This window comes from Cavia porcellus, unplaced genomic scaffold (genome assembly GCF_034190915.1).
Source record: "Cavia porcellus strain 051 isolate PalLab524CR breed Dunkin Hartley unplaced genomic scaffold, mCavPor4.1 scaffold_21, whole genome shotgun sequence".
Taxonomy (NCBI): Eukaryota; Metazoa; Chordata; class Mammalia; order Rodentia; family Caviidae; genus Cavia; species Cavia porcellus.
In genome coordinates this window covers 7,187,540-7,205,734 of record NW_026947504.1, presented here as the reverse complement: position 1 = coordinate 7,205,734, position 18,195 = coordinate 7,187,540, and the positions used below count along the sequence as shown (strand labels likewise).

Genomic DNA, 18,195 nt, shown 5'->3' with positions numbered 1-18,195 from the left:
CTTGGATTTCCTTTTCCCACTTCTAAAATCAGAGATCTCTGGTTTACAGTTTTGTGAATTGTGAGGTGCTTACTTTAGGGTCCGAGAGCAGTTTCTTCAAGCACTAGCAGGTGGAGGTGAAGCCGAGCAAAAGGCCACTGTCTGGTTGCGGACTTGGTTTGGAGCTCTGGTCTCTTGGCCTGCCAAGCCCAAAACATGTCATCCATCCCATCCTGCAGAACAGACTAGGTTCCTGCCCACCCATGCCCCCTGTCTGAGGGTGGACAGCTGGGCCCCATGAGGAATTAGGAACCAGACTACCCAAGTGATCAGGATATTGGGAATAGAACTCTGGGAAATGCCAAAGTGGGATTCAGGGTCTTTTTGATAGCTCGGGTGGTTTGGGTCACAGGATGTAGAGATGAACCTTCCTGGTCTCCTCAGACCACCACACAAAACCCCAGAGGGGTACTCTTAAACCTGAACCAGTCATAGAAACCTTCATGGGTGGGGTTGGAGGGATAAGGTCCTGTGGAAAGGGAGTTCTGGCCCAACAGAATTCTCTGGGAATGTAGCTCAGTGGTACTGAGTGCTTGCCTATCATGTACAAGACCCTGAGTTCAATCTCACCAAAAAAAGAAAGAAAGAAACAAAGAAAAGAAAAGAAAAAGAATTTTCTAGAGCCCCGGCTCTGGAGGAATTTCAGATCCAGGCCACATGGAGAACTACAGGGCAACACGGACCTCAGGAGGGGGCAGAACAGCCAGGTGAATGTGGGCCAGGTGAGAAAGGCGGTCGGGGCTGTGTCCCTTTCCACCCTTTGGCGGAAAGCCTCTCTGCTAGTGGGGCTGTTCTGGACAGGCAGTTCTGAATCACAGCAGCAGAACCTTAAGCACTCGGGCCACTGTCCAAAGCCTCTCTGCCAGCTGGGCTATTTCAGCTCTCAGCTTGGCTCTGCTGGGAGGGTCAACCCAGGAGCCTATAAAAGAGTCTACCGATGCAGCCCTCAGCCCAGCCCCTGGCCTTCCCATGTATGTCACCTGTACAGTTACAGTTACCGTTCTACAAAGGACTCGTGCTCTTAAAGCACTTTCCCAGAGAGCCCCTCACATGCTGCCATAGCAGATAATGACTGCAGAGGCAGTGTACCATGCTCCCTGAAGTGGCCAGTGGCCAGTTCTGAGGAAAAGATTGTAACTTGCCCGGTTTACTAGTTCTGGGGCTTTCTTTAATCCTTCTGGATTTGTTTTCTCATCTGTAAAATGGGGGTTTTATGCCTGTAGGATTGCTAGGAGGATGAAATGAAGTGATGCATGTAAAACTCTCAGCAGAGCACCTGCCATGGTGCTCTCGAGTGCAATGTAATACCTGTCCCAGCTATAGCTGGCACTGGGGAGAGCTGGGGGAGCATTAGGCCCTGGAGGCTGCCTCTTAGCATCCCCAGCAAAGTCTGTGACCTTAGCAGCCCACCCAAACCACCTCAACACTAAGCTTTTTGCAAAGACCAAGGAAATGGAGCCTGTGATCCCAATAGACTCTGAAGCTCTTCTTTCCACTGGCAAGCCCACTCTCTGTGGATACCCCCATGTGAATGCATATGCATGCCTGCACGCACATGCACACACACACCAGCATGCCTCACACTGCATGCACAGATGTAAACACAGGAGCCAGTGTCCCCACACCCTCACACACACGCATCACATGAGTGTGGACTAAGACTTGTACACATGCACAAATATAAGCGCACACACCTGCAAACACAGGAGCATGCTCACATCTGCACACGTATTGCTGCCTTCCTGTGTAGGCTCCTTATGCCTATGTGTCATGGGAAATGTTCAGGATGAGGAATGTGCATACTACCTGAGAACCCTGGTCCTGCTTGGAGTCTAGCCTCAGGTTGCCATTGTTACTGGTTTGATGTAAACCTCTGTCTGATAGAACCTTTCTATGACTTAGTGGCTGAGTGACAGACAGTAGGAGACTACTGACTTGAGTAGGGGACTGCTTTCTTTACTGGGACAGACACAGCCCTAAGGCTCTCAGAATCCATTCCTATGCTTCCAGGGAAAAACTGCCTATCTGGTGACTGAGCAAGCCTTCAGTGACCTTACTAACTATGGGAGCCACCACTGGTTCCCCTAAACAATACTAGTCTTTGATTCAAAGAGCATTCCATCAGGAGCCCTGGAAGCTGCTACTACTATGATTGGTTCCTAGATGAGAGACAGAAGAAAACTCTCAAAGGGTTTTTGGGAGCCTTTGCTTTCTTGTCAAGTGGTCATTGTTCCCAGGAACAGCCCATTGGGCCTGCCCCAGAACTAAATAGCCACAGCTTAGCCCCTAAGAGACTACAGACCTGACCTCCAGTCTCTCTTTCTGCCTCCTGGTTCTCTGTGTGACCCTGAAAAAGCACCCTGGCACCACTGTGCCCCAGCTGTCTCATACGATATAACATCTTTGGCCAAGCTGGTTCAGGCCAGCTCTTAATACCCTGGGTGCCGTGGTCATGCTAAGCTGTTCTCGCTCAGCGGGGTGTGGCTGACCATTCAAACAATGTGAGTGCCCTTGAGCTTCCTGGAGAGTCCCCTGGGCTCCAGGATTAACTACTGTATGCCCTGCCCTGAGATCTTTTGAGTTTGTCAAGTTTGTCGATCTCCTGGGCCTGGCTAGCCACCCCTAGAAGAGTGAACAGACTACTTGGGGTGACTGTCTCAGACTGCCACGCAAAACTGCAAAGAAGGCAAAGGAGAAGACAAAGCTCCAGTTCAGAGGACCAGGATCAATATCAGTGCTTCCTTGGAGCGATCTCTGCACAGAACTGAGGGGCGAGGGATCTACCTCAAGGCTCTCAGAATCAGAAGCACCTTAGTCCCTGACTCAGAGCCATTCGGCTCTTCTGCCCTTTGCCAAATGTAGAACTCTCTAGGATCCCTTTTAGCAAGCAGAGGTAGAGGCCCAGGGGTAGATAATGCTCAGGACTTCCCGCTGGTTGCCTGGGCTCCCCTTCCTTGGTGACAAATGAGAACATCACACACGATGTCATATCCATCCCGGCTGTCACCAAACTGAGTATGCGTCTGTGGAGGCAGAAAGGGAGCAGATCCAGGCTGGCAGTGGCACCCTTGTATGACGTTCTGAGCCTCCTGCCACCAGGCCTGCTCACATCTGCTCTGACAATGAGTGTATGGATACTTTCAACAGAAGAGGAAACAGAAACTATTGCTTACCCACATCCACTGAGTAAAGTAGAAATGAAACTGAGACTCAGACCTGTAGGCCAGTGCCAGCAGCACCTTAGAGTGGAAGGAGGAGTGAACTTTTAATAACACCATGGAGATCACTGGGCTCCAAGCCTGATGCCATTTCCCTGGATGATTGCCAGGTTTGCAAACTTCCCAGAATCTCATGACCAGGGCTGATCATCGCTTAACAACTAAGTAAGACACAGAAACCTAGACAGGTTGACTGTCACTGATGACCACACAGCACTTCAGTGGAAAAGCTGGCCCCTGGGCCAGGGGCCTTTAACCTCTCAGTGGCATGGGTATCTACCCAGCAGAGCCCTGAATTCCCACATTTCACATTCAGAAATGAATGTGTTGGCTATGTCAGGAGTTCTCCGGTGAATCTACACTCTTCTCATTCTTCAAGTTGTGTTACGATCTTCTAAGTAGTGAGCTCAAGCATGGGGGCCTTAGGCCAGCCCCTGTAGGGCTGGAAGAGGGAGTGGTAACACGCGGCCTGGAGTCTCGTCCTCTCCAGGCTCCTGCTGCCCCAGGCTCCCAGGATTCTAGGAGATGGGCAAAGAGCACGGACACCTAGCCAGTCTGGGGAAGTCTGCTCTTGCTGAACAGAAGAAAGGGCCCTACAAGTGAGCCGGGTAGGCTGTCTCTGGGAAGCTGAGAGTGCTAACAGGCTGGTGCTGGAGCTAGAAGGAGTGGACAGGGCCCGCCTCGCCCCACACCCGGTAGCCCTTTCCTCCAGGGAACATTGGCTAGCTGATCCTTGTGCCTGTGCCCCCCTCCTCAACCCCCAAGTACTAATCCACTGCTCATCTCTGAAGAACACGCCCTGCCTGCCAATTCTAACATTGCCTCTCTCTATCCCTCTTGAGGCTCTTGGGGACTGGGTACCAGGGAAGGAGCTCAGGAGGCTGGGAGGGGACACTACTAACCTGCTTTCACCTCACAGGCTGGCTGCTGGTGTCTGAAGAGTCCTGACCAACGTTTCTCTCTCTCTCCTTCTCTCCCTTGCCCTCCCCTTTTCCCATTTCTCGTCTCTCTCCCTCCACCTCATCCCCTCTCACCCTCCTCTCTTCTGCACTGCCAGAGCACCTTGGATTTGAATTAAAGGGTATGAACCTCTATGTATCACTCCGCGCCTTCTGCCCAGCACCTCTCCGCACGGCTTCTGACTGACCCCTGGGTGCTGATTCTCCACACTGAAAAGGGGATGATTCTAAAAATCTCCCCTCTCCCAGTCAAGATGTCCTAGCACAAACTATGTTGATTTGGGGGCAGACTAGAGCTCATTAACAGCAGGGTACCCCACCAATACACAGTAGTAGCCTCCCAAACAGGGAAGACCCTGTGCCAAGAGGTGAGTGGGGGTGGTCCTTGGGCTTTGCACTCGATGGCTTCAGAGGGGAGAGAGGGACCTGTCTGAACACACCCCCTTGGAGGGCCAGTATCGGGGAACCACAGAAGCCCGGTTTGGGGAGTTGTGCGGAAAGGCATTGCTTTCCCTCCTACCTTATTGCTGTGTCCTTTTCCCAGTTCCATTTCCATCACTTTCCATCTGCAGCAAGCTAGTAGCTAATAACTTCCCTTTGCCTCTGCCTCTGTCCCCGCCCCATGTCTGTCTGCTGGGCTTTGCCATCTGCCTGAGACTGTCAGCCCCTTTATGGTCTGTTCCCATGATGATATGTGTGTGCATCTTTGAGCAAGACCAGCAAAAGTCTGGCTTGGGCTGGCCTCTGGTACCTGCCCCTTGCCTCCTAACACAGAATCCCCCAAATACCTTCTGGCCCCTGAAGGACTCCCTGGGACTCTTTGAGGATTAGTGTTTCCAGATCTCTGGCTCTGTACCTGTTTCCAGGGAGGTTCTGCCCTGGTCTCATGTCTGGAGGTGTCACAGCAGGAGACATGCAGAGCTCAGGGGTGGGGCTTCTGTGGGGCAGGGCCTCAGATTTGAGGCAGAAATACCCAGGCCGTTCTCACAGCAGATTTGGGGAGGCCCAGCTGTTCTCAGTGGAAGGCAGGGCTCAAAGTCTGCATGTTAGTATCTGTGTGCAGGCTGCAGTGGCATGGAGAGGATAGGGTGGAGGCTGTGTGGGCTCCATACCATGGCAGGAAACAGGGTTGAATCTGCAAGTACGAGCATGTGTGTGTTGGCACGTGGAGAATGTGTCCACCTTGCACCTGGGTTGCAGAGCAGGATGCTAGAGAATCGGGCACTTGTGAGGAGCAGGATGTCATTGCGCTAAGTGTTGAGTACTTATAGCTGGGCTGCCAGGGAGCACAGTGAGCGTGGTATACGTAGATGTGTGTCTGTATCTGCAAAGGAGTGTGTGTGTGTGTGTGTGTGTGTACTTAATCCCCTATGCAATAGACATCCACTCTACACCAGAACCTACTAGTCACATGGCGTCCCTGTACTCCTTTGTTCCTGAGACAGGAACAGATAGGAAAAGCATCTGTGGCAGTAAGTGCTATACAGAAAATAAACTGAGGCCATGAGCTCAGAGGAGAGCATGGCTGCAAGGGAGAACTTCTGTGGTCAAAACGGCTTTGGTAGTCAATCCTGAAAGCAACTGGAGGCAGGGGTACAGGCAGGGGACACACAAGCAGAGGCTCAAGTGGTTGGCGAAGGTATGCCTTGTTCAGTGGACAGAGACTGTCAGCGCCCCTGCGTCCCACAGATGGGAGAGAGGACCATAGATGAGATCCAAAAGGAAGGCTGGGACCAGGTCATCATGGGCCTTGGAGAACATGAAAAGGCCTCGGTTTTATCAGATTACTCGGAGAAGCCATTGTGAGTTTCTATGAAGACTAAAATGATTTGCTTTATGGTTGTCAATAAATGTAGCTTTGGGGGGCAGCCAGAGGTCGAGGTGGGGTGAGGAGGAATGAAAGTCCTATCAAAAAGTGACCATCTCCAGGTAAAAGGGGGCATCATCCTGGACTAACCTGGAAGCAGTAGAAGTGATCATCATGAGCCAGGCATGGTGGCACACACCTGTAATCCCAGCACTGCGAGCCTGAGATCCAGCCCGAGAACTCTGCAAGACCCTGTTACAAAACAAAAAATAAAATAGGACTGGGGGTATATCTTAGAGCAAAGGTACAGGATTCAGTTCCTAGTCAAAAAAAAGAAGAAATGGAAGAAATGATGGTCAGATCTAAGGTGTGCTTAAAATATAGAGCTGATAGGATATGCAGATGGATCAGGTATCAGGGGACACTGGGGAAAAGGGGACCAGATAACAATGAGTTCATGTTGGGGCATCAGCCACAGAACAACAGGTGCTATGCTAATGAGATGGGGTGAGCAGGGGAGCAGGTGTGGAAAGAGGTGAGGAATTGCAGCACTTGGATCCCTGACACGGACAGGGAGAAGCCAGGGCAGAAGACAAAAGCAGTGAGAATGCCTTCAGCTGGGATTTGAAGTCTGTCTGGATGAGATCATTAAGCACAGGGCATAAAGACAGGGAAGGTGGAGGAAAGAGCCCAAAGAGCCCGGGGGCCTCCTACCTTCCATCACAAACAGTGGAGAAGGAAGCAGCCACTAAGCCAGAAAGGTAGGCTCCAAGGAGGAGGCCCAGGAGAGAATGACTACACAAAGGCTGGGGGCTGTGAGCACCAGAAGGACAGAGGCAGATGACCACGAGACTTGACAATGTGGAGGTGTCACTGACCATGACCAGAGTGGTCTCTGAGGACTGAGAGCACGCAGGACTGCAGACACAGAGCCCACATGGGGATGTGCAGCGGAAGTCTGACTGAAGCCGCCTGACAGGAGCTTAGCCTCCTGAGTGTGTGCAGTTGCTGGAGCGTGTGTGGTCCATGTGTAAATGTCTGGGAAGGGCACATCCTGACTCCAGCAGGTAGCTAGTGACGTGCCTGTGCCTGGAGAGAGTGTACATGGCCCTGGGGGCCCTGGGGTTGCTGGTCTGTGTACCTGTGCATGGGAGATGCCACAAGCCTTGGCTCCACCAAGGCATGAGAGACCCACCGAGTCAGCGGGAGAAGGCAAAGTGGAGGGGCCAGCCTGAAGTGGGAGCGAGTGGGCTGTCGTTAGGATCTTGACCATGGCCAATGCTAGCACCTTCTCCTTTCTTTCCTCCTGGCTATCTTTGTTGTAGACGGATGAACTGACCCCACCAAGCATGGAAGGTAGAGAGGAGAGTTGAGGGTTTCATGTCCAGTCTCACTCGTCTCCCCAGCAAGGGAAGGGGCTGTTCTTTGCTCACAAGGGCAGCTATAGGCACCAGGTTGCTGCTGATGGACTTGTGACCAGCAGGGATAGGAGGATGCAGTGGGCCAGGCCAAAACCTTGGCCAGGCTGAGGGACAGACAGTCTTTCTTCCACACCCTTCCTGAACCCTATCTGCTTGTACCTGCTCCTGGCCCTGGCATCCCTCCTAAGTCCAGCCTCTGGGGCTGGTGTACACCAACTCCTCTTAGGAAAGAGAGGCGGCTGAGCCAGCCTTTTGCCCAACATCTCTGTTCACCACCATGAGGAACAACTCTGCAGCCACTGGGCTCTTTGTAGCTGGCTGCCAGGCCCCCGTGGGGTAGGGCAGGAGGCTGGCCAGGCTGGGCTGCCCTCCTCTGCGTGGTGGCCTTGGGACCTTCACTTCCCTCCACCTCCTTCCTTTCCCTGCATTTTCACTCACTCGCTCAGGGCTGGCCTGGGGTCTGGGAGGGTGTGGCCAGGTCCAAGAGTTGGGGGGGGCGGGTTGGGTGAAAGAAAAAGGAAGTCCAGGAGCAGGCAGGAGGGACAGGACAGTCACAGCAGGTGGGACCTGGGCTAGGGCAGCCTAGACTGGGGCAGGGATGTCTGCACCCACACCCCATGGGCTCTTCCTCCTGCTCCACCCCTCACGTCTGCTCTGCCCCTGCAGAAGCTGAGGAGCTGTACCAGAAGAGGGTCCTGACCATCACCGGCATCTGCGTGGCCCTACTTGTGGTGGGCATTGTCTGTGTGGTCGCCTACTGCAAAACAAAGTAAGTATCAGGGGCTCAGGCCAAGGACAGAACAATCCAGGGGATGGCCTCCAAGATGTTTTATGAGGGACACCCCCCACCACACCCCACTGCCAAGCCTTGGCCTCCATAGCTCTGCGTCTCAGGGGCAGGGCTGGGAAGCAGAGCCAGATAAGAGGGAGACAGTACCAGAGGACTGGCGCAAAGGGAGTCATGGGCACAGCCTTTGGAAGAAGGTGGGTCTGAGTTCAACCCAGCTCTGCCATGTCCCATGTGACCTTGCAAATGAGGGAAACTCTCTGAGCTCTAACGGGAGTAAGCCTGGTATACACCTCACAGGACACTGAGGGCTTGGGAGGAAGGCACAGTTGATCCCACAGGCTCCTAGAGCACAGGCTGTCTGGTGGGAGGCGCTGAGGAGAAAGAGGAAAAAGCACCAAAAGGCTGCATTCCAGAAAAGGCAGGGGCCTCAAAGCCCTGCCTGGCCCCACCTTGGGAACAGTTGAAGCAAGAGCACAGGGAGGTGGGGCCGGCCCACCCCTTGAGGACTGCGGGGGCAGTGGGACTTGGGGGAAGTCAGGTGGGACAGCTTGAGCTGAAAGACAAGCAGATGGGTGAAGCCACTGTCTGCAGTAGGACCAGCCCAGACTAGTTGGGGCAAAGTCAAAGAAGAAGGGCAAGAGGCTAAGAAGATAGCTGGGACCCAGATACCCAGGGCCTTGGGGCCGAGCTAGGGAGTCTGCAGGCAGCAGGGAGCCAAGGAAGGTTGCAGAGTGACATGGTACAGAAAAACGTATTTGTCACATTTGGTCATATCTGAAGGCTAAGAGTCTAGATACAGCCATTACTTTGGGGACTGAACCTCTAAGACGAAGTCCAGACTAAGTACAATCTAAGGTCTACTGGCCTCCCTTTGGATAAGTCTAGGATCAGAAAGGCTGGTGGGAAGTAAGGAGGGAGTCTGGGCTCAGAGAACTCAGAGGGAGGACTGGATGCAGAGAAAAAATTGAGTCCAAGATGTATAAAGAAAAGGCCAGGAATTTAGCTCAGCAGCATAAGCGCCTGCCTAGCAAGTGCAAGGTCATGAGTTCAAGCCTCATACTTCCTCTACAAAAAAAATATGGAAAAAGCAAGCCCCTCTGCATTTACTGTATTCTGACCACGGCTGCGTTTACTCATTCAGGGCACATGCTTAGTGCCTGCCGGACACCAGGCCCTGCCCCAGGCACCTCAAAGGCACCCAGCCAACATCCTAAGCAATCAGTCCGTGTCACAGGACACGTTTTGGAGGTCCCTCACCTCAGCTAGAGGGAAGGAGGTGTTTGCTGTGGAAGCAGCCTTCAGGCTGGAGGCCGGGAGCTGGCAGTTCTCAGATGAAGCCGCAGAGATGAAGTGCAGGTGAAGGACCAGCATGCACACGGCCTGAGGCCTGAGAGAGCAGAGGGTCAGAAGCAGGCTGTCCCGGGCGGGCGGGGACAGGTGGGAGTAGAGAGTGCAGCAAGAGAGTCTCGCTTAGGAGAGCGGAGGGGGAAATGGGCCGGGGCCAGAGGCAGGTTTTAAACAGAGGAATCACATGATTAGATTTGTTTGTCATAAGACAGATTTATCAGGCATTTAAAATATGCCAATATAAAGTAATCCCACATGCCCTGGCTCACCAGTCATAACACCATCTTATTTTCTTCACAAAACTTTACTGAAAATATCTACTTCCTTTATGTATGTGTTTATCATCTGCTTTTAGGCTGTGGGAGGCAGGGATCATGTCTCTCTTCTCTGCTCCAAAGCAGGGTCTGGCACACAGTAAAAACCTCAGTAAATACTGAATGAATGAATGAAAGATGAGACAGGCAGGGTGTCAGCACTGTGCACGAACAGCTTACACACCTTTAATGGTCACTAGTCTTTGGAATGATTTTACAGAGGGGAGAGTGAAACATGTAGTGTTTCTGTAACTTTCCCAGGGTCACACAGCTAGAAAGTAGTGGGGTTCTTTGCCACTCAGGTTCACTGGAGAGACACAGGAAGCTTCACTGTGGGAGAAATTGAAAGCTCATCTAGGGGCTGGGGGTTTAGCTCAGCGGCATAAGCACCTGCCTTGCAAGCAGGCAGTCGTGAGTTCGATCCCTGGTACCGATAAAAATGAAAAAGACAAAAAAAAAAAAGAAAGCTCATCCACCCTTCCCCTGTGCAGAAAACAGCGGAAGCAGATGCATAACCACCTCCGGCAGAACATGTGCCCAGCCCACCAGAACCGGAGCTTGGCCAACGGGCCCAGCCACCCCCGACTGGACCCCGAGGAGATCCAGATGGCAGACGTGAGTGACATTCCAGGCACCCCTCTGAGCCCTTGATGGACACCCTGCCTTCTCATGCCCCCTGCAAGGAAAGACCAGGGAAGCAGTCAGCCCATCGCTAGCCTGCTAGGCACTGACACACCAGGATGGCTGGCCTCGTCTCCAGTGAAGGGGGCTGATTTACTAGGGCCATCATCGCTCCAACAGCAGGTCACTTCTCACCTAGTGGATCACCTCCCAACCTAGAGCTCAGTGTTTGTCACTCTCCCATCCTCACTGGGAAAGACAGCCAATGTGGTCCCCTCACTAACTCCTACCCCAATTGTCTGTCTGTCTCAGTACATCTCCAAGAATGTGCCAGCCACAGACCACGTCATCCGGAGGGAAACTGAGACCACCTTCTCTGGGAGCCACTCCTGCTCTCCTTCTCACCACTGCTCCACAGCCACGCCCACCTCCAGCCACAGGTGGGCACTGCCACAGCCCACAGAAACGTGTAGATTCCTGTCCTTTCATTCCAGCATCCAGAGCTATCTGATACCTCCTGAGTTTGCCACAGAAATCAGAGTCCACCAGGGCCTTCTCATCAGAACCAGGGTGGCCTGTTCACACAAGCATAAAAGCTCAGGCAGCTCAAGAAATAATATGGCTGGGCCCTCTTTCCTGGGGAGCACCAGGGCATAGTCAGGGCCCCACATGTAAACCCCTGGGGCTGGGCTCCTAAGGTGGGGACTAAGGACCACGGCAAGCAGGGACTCTGAGGCAAGGCTGAGGGTGTTGGTTTTGGGAAGGAGAGGAAGATGACTGTACACACTGCAGCTCACCATCCACAGGACCCCAGCCCACCTTCTCCCAATATTTATCATACTCCATGAGCCTACAGTGGAAACACCAGTGAGCCAAGGGAGCCCAGCGTAGAATAAAGAGCCAGGGAGGGGGTGGCCATGGACACACCTCTTGGACCACCCTGACCCCTCACCTTGCCCCATCTGGCTTCCCCAGACACGAGAGCCACACATGGAGCCTGGAGCGATCTGAGAGCCTGACCTCTGACTCCCAGTCGGGCATCATGCTGTCATCAGTGGGCACCAGCAAGTGCAACAGCCCCGCGTGTGTGGAGGCCCGCGCTCGGCGGGTGGCAGCATACAGCCTGGAGGAGGGGCGCAGGGCCACCATGCCACCCTACCATGACTCCGTGGACTCCCTGCATGACTCCCCACACAGTGAGAGGTCAGTCCTAATCCCCTGGACCTGGGCCCACCTTGGCTAGAGGTGGCGCTCAGATCTCAGAGGCACTAAGAGAGTCTTGTCTCCACTGTTCAGGAGAGCAAACAAGGTCTCAGTAGGTTAAGTAGTCTGCTGTGGGGCATTTAGCAAGTTAGTGATGGACTGACCACAAGTTGGGCCAGTGGACCCTGTTGTAGAGAGACCACTTTTAGCTTAACTTTCCTGCCGAGGCAATTGTCAGAGTTCAAAGGAATATTAATAACTGCACAGGAACAAACGGGCTGTTCCAGGCAACTAGCCCTTATGGCTGCCTATCCCGGATCATCTAGATCACCCTTGTCCCTGCAGAAGCAGAAAGATACAAAGGTGTAATAGACTGGATGGTGGGAAGGGAGATGGCTTTTGAGGACACTGACCAGTACAGGACAGATAAAAGCTAAGACTGTTCACTGACCCTGGCAGCATCAGCAACAAGGCCCCAGTGTTTGAGGAGGCATTGTTGGGCTTCTGAACAACAGATGCAGGATGAACCAGGAAACTTCCCTTCTTCCCAATCCCACTTTGCTCAGCCCCCAGGTGGCCCTCTTGAAGTCAGGTCTGTGGGAGCAAAGGACTAGAAGGATCTCTGTAGGAAGAGCTCCAGGATGGGGAGGCGGTAAAGGAGCAGATGGCCTCCTCGCTCCACTCACCATATTCCCAGCCAGGCCTGGCAGGGCATCCAGAGATGGCCTACCTGGTCCTACTCCTGAAGAGCTCCCACCCAGGCACAGACTACTGAGGCTCAGAGCAGCCTACAGAAAGTACTAAGCACTGGGCATCACACCAAGTAAGAGAAACCTAGTCCAGCTGCTCGAGAAGGCAGCCAGGTTTTTCAAGATCAATCTTTCCAGCCTGACTTCACCACCCCTCTGCACCTTTACCTCGCTGTAGATCAGGGAGCACCAATACCTCATGTGCATGGTTCCAAGATAATATACACAGAGCTCTTTACTTCATTCCTGTTGCCACTGTCACCAGTAGTAGCCACAGAACTAGGGCTCCTTACGAACTGGTGAGGAAGCGAGAAGTACAGAGATGGGCAAGGAAAGCCTTGCAGACACCGAGCACCATAGAAGCTGTCCCAGCAGTCACTGAAGAACATAGTTGGTGAGCAGGGCTGTGGGGAGCATGGAAGTTGAGTCCAAACAGGGAGCCTGGGTGAATTCAACAGAAGAGCCTCCTCAGCGGAGCTGGGACTTTTAAAAGATTACTCTAGAAACTGCATAGAGTGAAGGAGGGACCCTGGGTGACAAAGTGGCCAATGCCACAGGGTAAGGTGGAGAGTGCACTCCAGAAGAGAGAATGGTAGAACCTGGTGGCTGATCAGACCTCCAGCAGGGGAGCGTCAAGAAAAACAGAGACACTGGGCTAGTTTACAGAGAGCAAGCAAGTGCCTGCCTGTGCTGAGAGAGGACCGTGGAAGTGGATGCTCCATATCCTAAAGCAGAGGCTGATGGCCTCACAGGCGGACAAAGGGCCAGGCACCCGGGACCCATATTGGGAGATACTGGCAAGGACAAACTTTTGAAGAAACAAGGGGTCTTGGTCGAGGCATAGACACCTCAGTGAGGTTGAGGACCTGACCTGGGGTGTGAGTGGTTACTTCCCTGAGGCAGCTTTCAGCTTTACGATTGGAATTTGTGTAGTATACACACACCTGTAACACCAGTTACTTATGAGGCTGAGACAGGAGATCCCAAATGCAAGGAGAGCCTGGGCAACTAAGCAAGACCCTGTCTCAAGATATTTTTAAAAGGGTTGTAGTAGTGTGGCTCAGTGGGAGCTCATGAGTTCATACCTCAGTGAATGGGGGGAGAGAGAGCCTCACTGAAGCCATGAGCCATGGGCTGACCTAGGGGGCACAGTGAGTCCAGATCACAGGGGTATCTGAATTAGGACTAGTGAATTCTGGAATTGGGCAGTATGTGCCGTGGTTCCTGCCTGGCTTCAGTTCAAAAGCTAGTTCTCCACTTTCTACCTATGTCCTGTGTCTCAGTTTGTGTATAATATGCCCCTAAGAGTCTTATATAATTACTGTATTAGAGAAGACAGGTACAGTGTCCCAGCCTGAACCCATGACTGTGATATCGCCATAGCAAGTGACTGTTCACGGAGAACTGCTACAGTCCGAATTCATTCCCAATGCATTTCTAGAATCTTCCCACCATCGCGATGGTTATCAGCATGTAACAATAAGGAGACAGGCAGGAGATGGAGCCACTGAGACTCACTGGCAGACTCTCTTGCAAAAAAGGTGACTCCGGGTGGGGCTGCGCCGACTCTCCCACCCGAGACCCTAGCCCACGCCTCTCCCTCCCCCGCAGGTACGTGTCGGCCCTGACCACGCCCGCGCGTCTCTCGCCCGTGGACTTCCACTACTCGCTGGCGACACAGGTGCCAACCTTCGAGATCACATCACCCAACTCAGCGCACGCCGTTTCGCTGCCCCCGGCCGCGCCTATCAACTACCGCCTGGCGGAGCAGCAGCCGCTCCTGCGGCACCAGGCACCCCCCGGCCCCGGGCCAGGGCCCGGGCCCGGCGGCGCGGACATGCAACGCAGCTACGACAGTTACTACTACCCCGCCCCGGGGCCCGGGCCTCGGCGCGGGGCCTGCGCACTGGGCGGCAGCCTGGGCAGCCTGCCCGCCAGCCCCTTCCGCATCCCGGAGGACGACGAATACGAGACCACGCAGGAGTGCGCGCCCCCGCCCCCGCCGCGGCCACGCGCGCGCGGTGCGTCTCGCAGGACGTCGGCGGGGCCCCGACGCTGGCGCCGCTCGCGCCTCAACGGGCTGGCGGCGCAGCGCGCACGCGCGGCGCGGGACTCGCTGTCGCTGAGCAGCGGCTCGGGCTGCGGCTCGGCCTCGGACGACGACGCGGACGACGCGGACGGGGCGCTGGCTGCCGAGAGCACGCCTTTCCTCGGCCTGCGCGCGGCGCACGACGCGCTGCGCTCGGACTCGCCGCCGCTGTGCCCGGCGGCCGACAGCAGGACTTACTACTCCCTGGACAGCCACAGCACACGGGCCAGCAGCAGACACAGCCGCGGGCCGCCGCCGCGGGCCAAGCAGGACTCGGCGCCCCTCTAGGGCCCGTCGCCCTGCCGCCTCGCCGCCTGCCGGCCCGCCCGCGCGCCCCACTGTCTGGACGGAGACAGAGACCACCGACCGGAGAGAGCAAGGAGGGCAAAACAGAAATAAAAATATTTTTATTTTCTATAAAAGGAAAAAAGTATAACAAAATGTTTTATTTTCATTTTAGCAAAAATTGTCTTATAATACTAGCTAACGGCAAAGACGTTTTTATAGGGAAACTATTTATATGTAACATCCTGATTTACAGCTTCAGAAAAAAAAGAAACAAAAAAAAAAGAGAGATGGGCCAATTTTTTGACTCTTTAATAGAAACCTACATTGTGGTGCCTTTTGCTGTACGCTATTCTGGGGCTCCTGGAGAGAAGTCTAGGCTGCTCGAAGTTGGATAGGGGTGGATCCCAAGTTGGTGGGGAATGAGCAAAAGGAGGGAAAGCGGGGGTTGGAGAGTGAGACTCAGAGGTCAAAAGTTGTTCCCCGCCCCCTCCGGCCAGATCTGGAGTCCTGGGCCCCCTGCGAGGAGAGGGCAGGATCCTAAGCTTAGAATTAAAATTGGTGTCAGGGAGAGACAAAGGCCCAGCGACAGCAACCAGAATGGGGAGGGACCCTTCCCACTCCTCACAGCTGCTAAAAGAGAACAGATAAAGAGGTTTCCCCAACAGCCCCGGCCCAGGGAGGGGGTAGCTCTGTCAGGGGCCCAATGTTCACGGCTCCTCCTCCCCTCCGGCCTCCAGGACGCCCTCTGTCCTCTGCAGCACCTTCGTTTACAGGCCGTCTTTTCTATTTTATGCCTGCATGTCCTTTGCATTTCAGATTCTTTAGATTGGATGCATGGTCACGCTGGGACCGAGAAGAGCCACTCCACAGTGTATTCTATTCCCCTTTAGCAATAAAATTACATCATTTCCTTCTCACAGCCAGGCCCCAATCCACCTATGACTTCCGTTCCTTCTCCAGTCTTGACCTCCCCAACCCTAAAACTGGATCCAATGCTAATTTGTCACAAAAAAGAAAAAAAGGCAATTGTTTAAAAACAGTAATTCCCTAACAGAAACAAATGGGAACCCTGCCCTGAAATGTCGGAACACCTGACTGTTGACACTTGAACATTTTTATATTATAAATAAAATCAGAAATACCTGCTGTTTGACTGTGTGTACCTAGCCCTCAGGTAATGAGGGAGGACAGGTGAGGACTCTGTCTAGGGGAGCGGATGTTGCAATGACAGAGAGGGCCAGGGCAATCTCTAGGAGCAAGTGACTCTCTCCCCAGTCTCCAGGACCATGCTCCCTTTTCCCAAAACATTTACAAGGTGTCCCCTCCCTGGCTGTTAGGGGATCTGGCCAAGAGACTGACGCAAATTGCTCTGCTTCAAACTCAGCCTTAGAACTTGGGCTCAGTCCCTGCCCTGGAGTTGCGGGGCTTGGCTGAGGCAACAGTTTTCGGATCTGGGTAGGTGAGGAGAAAGGGTGGTGGGGTTGGCACTGGGACAGCTGCAGCAAAATGACCCTTGGGGCCTTGGGCACATCACAGGCAAAGTTTAGACATGCAAGGCATCATGATAGATACCCTTACTGCCGGGAGGACCACAGCAGGTGCAGCTCAAAAGCCCACAGGATATTGCTCTTCCCCAAGTTTATATCCCCTCAGAGGCAGGGCGTGCCTATACCTGCAGCCCCTCGTGAAGGAGACACAATTTCAGGTATGGACACAGCAACGTATGTCTAGGCTTATCCCCTCATTGACTAACTTATTAAACCAGTGCCTAGCACCAGGAACCAGGATCCAGCCAGAATTCTTCTCTCCAAAGAGCTATGCACACCTGTGGCTGTGTGGGCGGACGGATGTATGCATGCACATGCACAGGATGAATGCCCCAGAAAGTGTTTAGTCAAGAGACCCACAGATGAGAGGAGTAGAGAGATATAAGCTTGAGAGGGCTTAGGCACCCGCAGGGCCTGAGTTTGCTCCAGTGCCAGCTCTTCTCCCTCACCAATTGTGTGATTTTCCTAGGCCTAGATTTCCTCCACAGGAATGATGATGCAAACACCTACCTCAAAGGGTCGTTGTGGATATTATAAGCCAGAACTGCTCCTGGAAGATGCCTAGTAAGTGGCTACCTCAGTGGCAGTACTGACAGTATCCTGAACCTTGCATTCTTGAATCACACAGAGTGGCAAACACTGGATGAGGGAGAAGGTGAGAAAAATAAAGGAAGGCTTTTGTCATTATAGTCATTGTAGTCATTGTGGGGATGCTGGGGGAAACACCTATTACAAAGGAACAAAGGAAAATAATAAACTAAATGCTGCACAAACCTGAAAATCACTGATCCCTCTCCGTTCCATCTAATGGTCTCATCCAGGCTCCTCTGCTCTGAGTTTGCTATAAATAGTAATTCTTCTTTGTGACCACTGACCTCTATGAGATCCCAAACTAACTCTCTATGACCTGTTGGTAAACCCACTGTAGGGTCCTCATTTAATCCTTTGGGGGCTCTGAGTTGTTGCCTTCTAAATTTTCAGCCAGAAACCAGTTCCATGACTCCAACTCACCAGTCTCTGTGTGGCCCCCAATTAATCCGGAGTGACCTTTGGTGAGCTCATTGATCTTCACATGACCTCATCTGATATCTTCATTATTTGTCCTAGATTCTAGGATACCCGTCATACATGGCCAGGAGTCTAGGGCCACAATCTAATAAAATTCCTTGCCTTTTCCCCATCATGTCATCTATCTGGATGTCTTCACTGGAAGGCCTGGACCTAAGAGCATGCTGACCAGAGGCCGCTTCTCACTCTGCCCCACAAGCATCTGCCTTGGGAGGGCCTTTAACATGGCCTCTCAGGAAAGTGCCAAAGTCCTGATGCACAATTTCCTTTCACCACTCTGTAGCCTGGTATACACAGGACATTCTGGTGGCTTTATGTGTCAGTTTTCTTTCCTACCCCCATGTTCTTTTTTCCCCTCTACTGCATCATTTTCCCTGTCTCTCCTCACCCTCTCCCAGCATCCCAAATAATAATCACCCGTCTCTCTCCCCACTAGACTGTGCGGTCCATGAGGACCAGAAGTCTGACTTTTTCCTCATCATACTGTCCACAGCACAGCTGGCAATCAGCATTTGATCCTCACTGAAGACCAGATTGAAGGCACAAAAGGCTGTCTTCAAGGGTCAGCCCCACAGAAGTCCTGAGCCTGCAGTCATTAGACAGGACCACCAGGTGGCGCAAACCACTTACTGCGTTTCACTAGGGCCTGGCTTTGGATAGTCCAAGAAAACGAGTGTATTAGAGACAAAAGTTGTAAGGGGAACATGATGGTCCATGAAAATACAGGAAGAAATA

General features: G+C 53.1%; 1 protein-coding gene across 3 annotated transcripts in view; it reads left to right on the top strand.

Moving 5' to 3' along the window:
* The window catches only part of Nrg2 (neuregulin 2), a 190,684-nt gene extending 174,693 nt beyond the window's left edge, over positions 1-15,991 (top strand). For 2 of the 3 annotated variants that reach the window (XM_063232192.1, XM_063232191.1), the window contains exons 6-10: positions 8,111-8,213; positions 10,387-10,510; positions 10,829-10,956; positions 11,492-11,719; positions 14,080-15,991. In XM_063232192.1, coding sequence (XP_063088262.1) covers positions 8,111-8,213; positions 10,387-10,510; positions 10,829-10,956; positions 11,492-11,719; positions 14,080-14,845 — 1,349 coding nt within the window. In that variant the 3' untranslated portion in view covers positions 14,846-15,991. Of the gene's footprint in view, positions 1-4,314; positions 4,339-8,110; positions 8,214-10,386; positions 10,511-10,828; positions 10,957-11,491; positions 11,720-14,079 lie in introns of all 3 variants that reach the window. The other variant, XM_063232190.1, reaches the window with a different exon arrangement.
* Positions 15,992-18,195: the final 2,204 nt, after the last annotated feature.